Here is a 5,726-nt window from a genome sequence, read left to right on the forward strand (position 1 = left end):
AAAAAACTTTTCATCATAACATGTCCATGAACAGAAGTGCTTCTTCAGCTCTGTGACTTTAAACTTGTTGACCTCGCACTTAAAAATAGAAATCACACCTAATTTTTTTAACATTAGACTGTCATGTTATTCATTAAAACAAAAGTTTATGGTTAAAACATGGCTTCAATGCTCCCTCTTCTTTAAAGATAAAAATTATGAATGATGATAAAAAACTAAAGATAAAGAATGATTGATATTTAAACCGAATAATGCAGGGATTAGAAAATAATCTTTGAAAGTTAAACATAAAATACATTCATTGACAAATACCTGCTTAGACACATAAGGATAAACTCCCACAGGAAGAAAAGTCCACTCAGTAGTGTTCGTGTCTTCCCCCACATACTCCAGAAGCTCTTTGAACAGGTCATTTTTAGCTTTCCTCATTTGCTCTTCCCATGATTTAGAGTTTCCTCCGGGATCTGCTTTAACCTCTAAGAAGAGCATCAGCTTGTACTCAGGAAGCATGAGAATAAAATCATATTCCTTTTGTTTGTTGTGCGTGGGGTCGTTCGTAGTAAACCGGAGAAACATCTCTCTCTTAAATCCATAGAAAAGGGAAGACCGTACACTCTCCGGGGTTCTCATCAGATAATCCCAAACTAATCTCTCACATTCAGCTCCTCTACGATGTCCGATCCATTGTTTTAAGTTTCCTTTTTCTTTTGGATCAGTCATGTTGTCAGCCATAGCTTTTAGCTCTTGTGGCGACAGTTTAGGACCCTCAGGGGTAGTCCCAAGCCGGATTATATGCTCCGGGAACCGTACATTCTCTGATTCCACGTTCTTGGATAGATCATTCTTCACAAACCTATCAGCAGCTTTGAAACAGGTTAACTCTCGGGTTTCACCCCCTCCAAAGGTGAAGTACTTTTTAAGTTCGTTCATAGCTTTATGCTATCTTGGAAATCATGTTTAGACTGAGTATATATATGAGCAGTAAAACTATAGGATTTTCTTTATCAGTAAATGTTTGTTTATTTCTTAAAGGTGTAAAAAAATTAAACATAAAAATATATATCAAAATGTATTTGAGTGGATTTTATTTGTATTATCTCGTGCTTTGTAGTTGAATAAAAATATGAATGAAAAAGTACAAGTTAATAGGGTTTTCCATTAAAAAGGTTTAAAATTCTATTATTTCGTCTAATCAATACCCGCCCCCCTCCCCAATACATATCTAAGAAATACAAATTTCATGTAAATATATGTATGTATGTATGTATAAAGTAGTAATCCCTGTTTGTATATGTACGATCATAAATTATGAACCTCTGGACCAATTTGCCTCAAATTTTGATTAAAGAACTCGGTAGAACCACGGGAATCTTCTCAATTTGGTTTTTAAATTATAAATGAAGTAGATCGGCTTGTAGGGAAAACTCCAGGGAAAGTTGGGTTCCCAAGCTAGGATTGTTATACAGTTATGTAGCATTGGTTAAAAAATACATTAAAATAAATTTGGATGGTTTAAAAAATGCCTTAATCCTAAGCAGGCTGGGGGGGGGGGGGGTTCGCGCCCCCCCTCCTCTCTAGTTGTTTTTTGCCCTAGCGCTCTAATTTTTGACACTATCACCGTGAATTTTTTTCTTTTAATAAATAGAAATTGTAAAAAAAAACTTTTTTTATGCATTGGGTAGGATACAGAACGGTAAAAAGTCTGGAATGTGTAACAAAAAAGTCTAAAATAGCCCGTAACTGTCGTGTAACTGTCGTGTAACTGTCGTGTAACTGTCGTGTAACTGTCGCGTAACTGTCGTGTAACTGTCGTGTAACTAAAGCTACAGATCTAAGAACTATTTTTTTTAAAGCCCTTGATGGATGTAGAAACATGTGTCACATTTTGATATTTGTCTAAAACAAAATAATATTTTTTACGTTTTTTTGACCTTTTTTTCAACCCTCCATAGCACCCAAACTATAAAAGTTATCGGTCTAATTTGAAAAATTGAGCTATGAACATGCATTTCAACCCTATACATATTCTATAAGGCATTTTTCTAGGGGGGGGGGCCTGGGACGCCCCCTAGATTATACATAGATTCAGATCCCCAGCCTTTATAGGGTTAACCCACAGCTAGCAAATTGGATGGTTAACAATGTTTAGCTGATCAAAAACATTTTACGGACAATTTTGTTAAATCACAGAGTTTTTAGAGTTTAAGAATGAACTATAATATGTTTTAGAGTTTAAGAATAAACTATAATATGTTTTAGAGTTTAAGAATGAACTATAATATGGTTTAGAGTTTAAGAATGAACTATAATATGGTTTAGAGTTTAAGAATGAACTATAATATGGTTTAGAGTTTAAGAATGAACTATAATATGGTTCAGAGTTTAAGAATGAACTATAATATGTTTAGGGTTTAAGAATGAACTATGTTGTTTTAGAGTTTAAGAATAAACTATATGTTTTAGAGTTTAAGAATGAACTATAATATGTTTTAGAGTTTAAGAATGAACTATAATATGTTTTAGAGTTTAAGAATGAACTATGATATGTTTTAGAGTTTAAGAATAAACCATAATTTTAAATTACAATTTCGAATTTGAGTTAAAAGCCCTAGAAATGGGAAACATATTAAGCGAAAAAAATATTTCTTATTTTTTGATAAGAGAAACCTTGATTAAACTTTATGCCAGTTGAAGGGAGACATAAAAAAGTGTCGTATTAGATATTTTTGGTTTTAAACGACTGCACATTTAGGTTATATATAATAGAAATAAATCTAGGGGGGGGATTAAATCACCCACCCCTTCACAGGTTCTGCCAGGAATGTGGTGTTAAAGTCAACTAAGCTTTCGGAGCGTATTGTTGTACTTTGCAGTAAACTGACCGAAGATAGAGTAGCGTTTAGTGGAGAGTGGTGTCAACCTTTTCTTGTATCGGAGAAACATTATGATAAATTTGAACTCTACAGTGATAACTAGAAAACTCTGAAATAGGAAGACGACTTTATAGCAATACTTTAGGTTAGATGTTGTTACAATGCAAATCTCCTATACCTGTGTATATTAGCCAGTTCAGAAATCCATCCATTTTCTCCAACCGGGCTCAGGTATTAACAGGACTGTAGCTATATCCAAATCACAACTGTATCCTTTAAACCTTCGGCTGAATAAAATGACGAAGATATTCATGTTCTCTTATATAAAAGTTGATAATTTACTCATGTGGGTTCTTGTGGATTTATGGCACGGAGATAAGAAAGAACATATACAGAATTCAGCACTACATTAGATAGAAAAACAACGATATCTTTTCATGGTTGCTCAGATGAAGGTTTGAAGTCTACCATGTGTGAATCGTCCACAATTATGTCTGTTACTACAGTGAATCCCAGATATATGAATACATAGCAATAGTTTTTATAATGTCGTATTACATATCTAAGATTAAATGCCGCAGAAAAATGAGTTTAATATTAATATATCAATTGCATTCATATTTCAGGGCTATATTAAACTCATTTTTACGCGGCATTTGATCTTAAATATGTAATACAACATTATAAAAACTCTTGCTATGTATTCATATATCTGGGATTCACTGTATAGAAACTTAAAATAAATCACAATTTCTGTGTCCCATGCTCATTGGACTTTTAAAAGTCATAAAATGAGTCTGAAAGTCGTCTTCCTATTTCAGAGTTTTTTTTCTGGTTATCCCTTGGCCGAATTTAAAGAATTTGAGCGGCGGTTTAAATTTAAACCGTGGTTTAAATATGGTTGGATCCACTTAAAATTGTATCAAATGTTTCAAGATTTAAAGAAAAAAAAATTCTGCAAAAATTTGTTTAACAGCATTCAAATTCCGAACTTTACTCTAGATATACATATATTCAGAGATAAGGAATGTTTGTATACATTAAACGTAAAATCGACTTAACATCATTTTTGAGGCAACTCCATTGACGTCACAGGGCAGGTTTATTGCTGGGCGAAGTTGAAAAAATGTTGACCATAAAAATGTCAAAATTTATTAACTTTGAAAATTTACCAATTTAAACAGAGATTAAAAGGAGTAATATGAAAATCCTCATTAATTTTAGGAATAGAGTGGAATATAACTGTTTGGCTAAATAAGAAAGGAATTATGCAAAAGATAGTCCAGGGTCCATTGTCTGCTAGAACTCCAATGTACTGCATAACACCCCACCCAGAAAATTACATCAAAACTCGTCCATGAGCTATCCATTTTATTATATATCCATGGTTGTACAATTAAGTAAGATCCAGAAAATATGGAAGACGACTTTAAGACTTAATTTACGACTTTATATTTAGTCGAATAAACTTGAAACACAGGTATTGTGCACTGTAAACAGACCCATTTCATTTGATCAGTTGATTTCCAAGCTATCAAGGAACTGTATTCAGGAACGCCCAACTAAGATATACGCATATTGTGTACTGTACACTGTGGGAGGAATGTAAACAAACCCAGTGCCCCCACAGAAGTTGAAAGAAAGGATTACAGCTCTGATGTGATATTACAGCCCAACAAAAACAAGTTAATATATCAAGTTAGAGCGAATACTTATGATTTTTGGCTTTTTGGTCCATATGGAAAAATACAACCTAACCTATTCCACCCCTTGGGCCCTTTTCCCTCAAAAATGATGCGTTGTCCCTGAATTCTTTGTTTTGATCTCCTCCCACTGCAGTGCACAGATTTGACGCATCAGATATGGCGGTTCCTGGTCTATATATATTTCTTGCAAGCTATAATACGATTTTCTTTCCGTCCTTTGGTGGTTATTTTTGATGGGGCCTTGATTTCCACGGAATGGTGGTTGATCTTTTATTTATTTATTTATTTTACCAAATCAAATACGGTTAATTATTATTCAAATGTCGTCTTCATATTCCACATTTTTCTGGTTATTACCATAATCTAAAAAAATTCTTTCATTCACTATTTAACTAAATTTATCCTTTCCTCCTTTCACCTATTCACCCTTTCATTCATTCATTCATTCATTAATTAATTTTTTGAAACTATCGTTTTAATCTTTAATAAATCATTATTACATTCGTCCATCTTTGAAAAACATTGCAAAAAAAGATTGCAATGCCCGATTTACAAGGGTACCCTTGAACCTTTATCTGATCGAAAATGTGGAAGCTATCGTCGTGTTTAATTCGCATAAGTTCTTCATTGCTTTTCATAAACAATAAATGTGCAAGCGCACTTTTGCAGAGAAACCGCAAATAAGAACAAACAGTTTGAAGAAACAAAACATGGATATCTAATTCATACCTAATTAGACAAAGCTTCCAAGGGTACCATTGTAAATCGGGCATTGCTATCTTTGCATAGAGGATCACTTTAAATTATGCGTACTGTCCCTTTAATGTGGAATAAAAGCTTTCAATTCTGCCCCCCTCCCCCTCCCTCCCCTCCACACAACGCCCTTGCATTATTTTATTAGATTGACCCAATTATTCTATATTCAACCTTCTAACATGAAATAATAATATCAAAATTTTATTTCGTGCAAAAATACAGCTTTTTATAAATTCATGTAAAACCTACATATACAAAGTGGGATCCAGAAATCAGTGGAATTCGAATTTCATTATTAAATGTTGTTAAGAATTTAGCATTTTGCATCTAGTGTTGTTAGTCGTTGATGTAAGTTTTTTAACAACTTTTTAAAAACTGCCTATATCTCAAA

At 33.2% G+C, this 5,726-nt stretch overlaps 1 protein-coding gene across 1 annotated transcript; it reads right to left on the bottom strand.

The window, feature by feature from the left end:
- Positions 1-327: 327 nt before the first annotated feature.
- LOC111711780 (uncharacterized) lies at positions 328-947 on the bottom strand (the record flags this gene model as incomplete). Its single annotated transcript, XM_023486215.1, is given in 1 exon segment — positions 328-947. A coding segment is annotated over 1 exon segment (603 nt), but the record flags the coding sequence as incomplete, so codon positions are not given.
- Between the last annotated feature and the right edge of the window lie 4,779 nt (positions 948-5,726).

The sequence above is a fragment of the Eurytemora carolleeae genome, unplaced genomic scaffold, assembly GCF_000591075.1.
Source record: "Eurytemora carolleeae unplaced genomic scaffold, Eaff_2.0 scaffold940, whole genome shotgun sequence".
Classification (NCBI taxonomy): Eukaryota; Metazoa; Arthropoda; class Copepoda; order Calanoida; family Temoridae; genus Eurytemora; species Eurytemora carolleeae.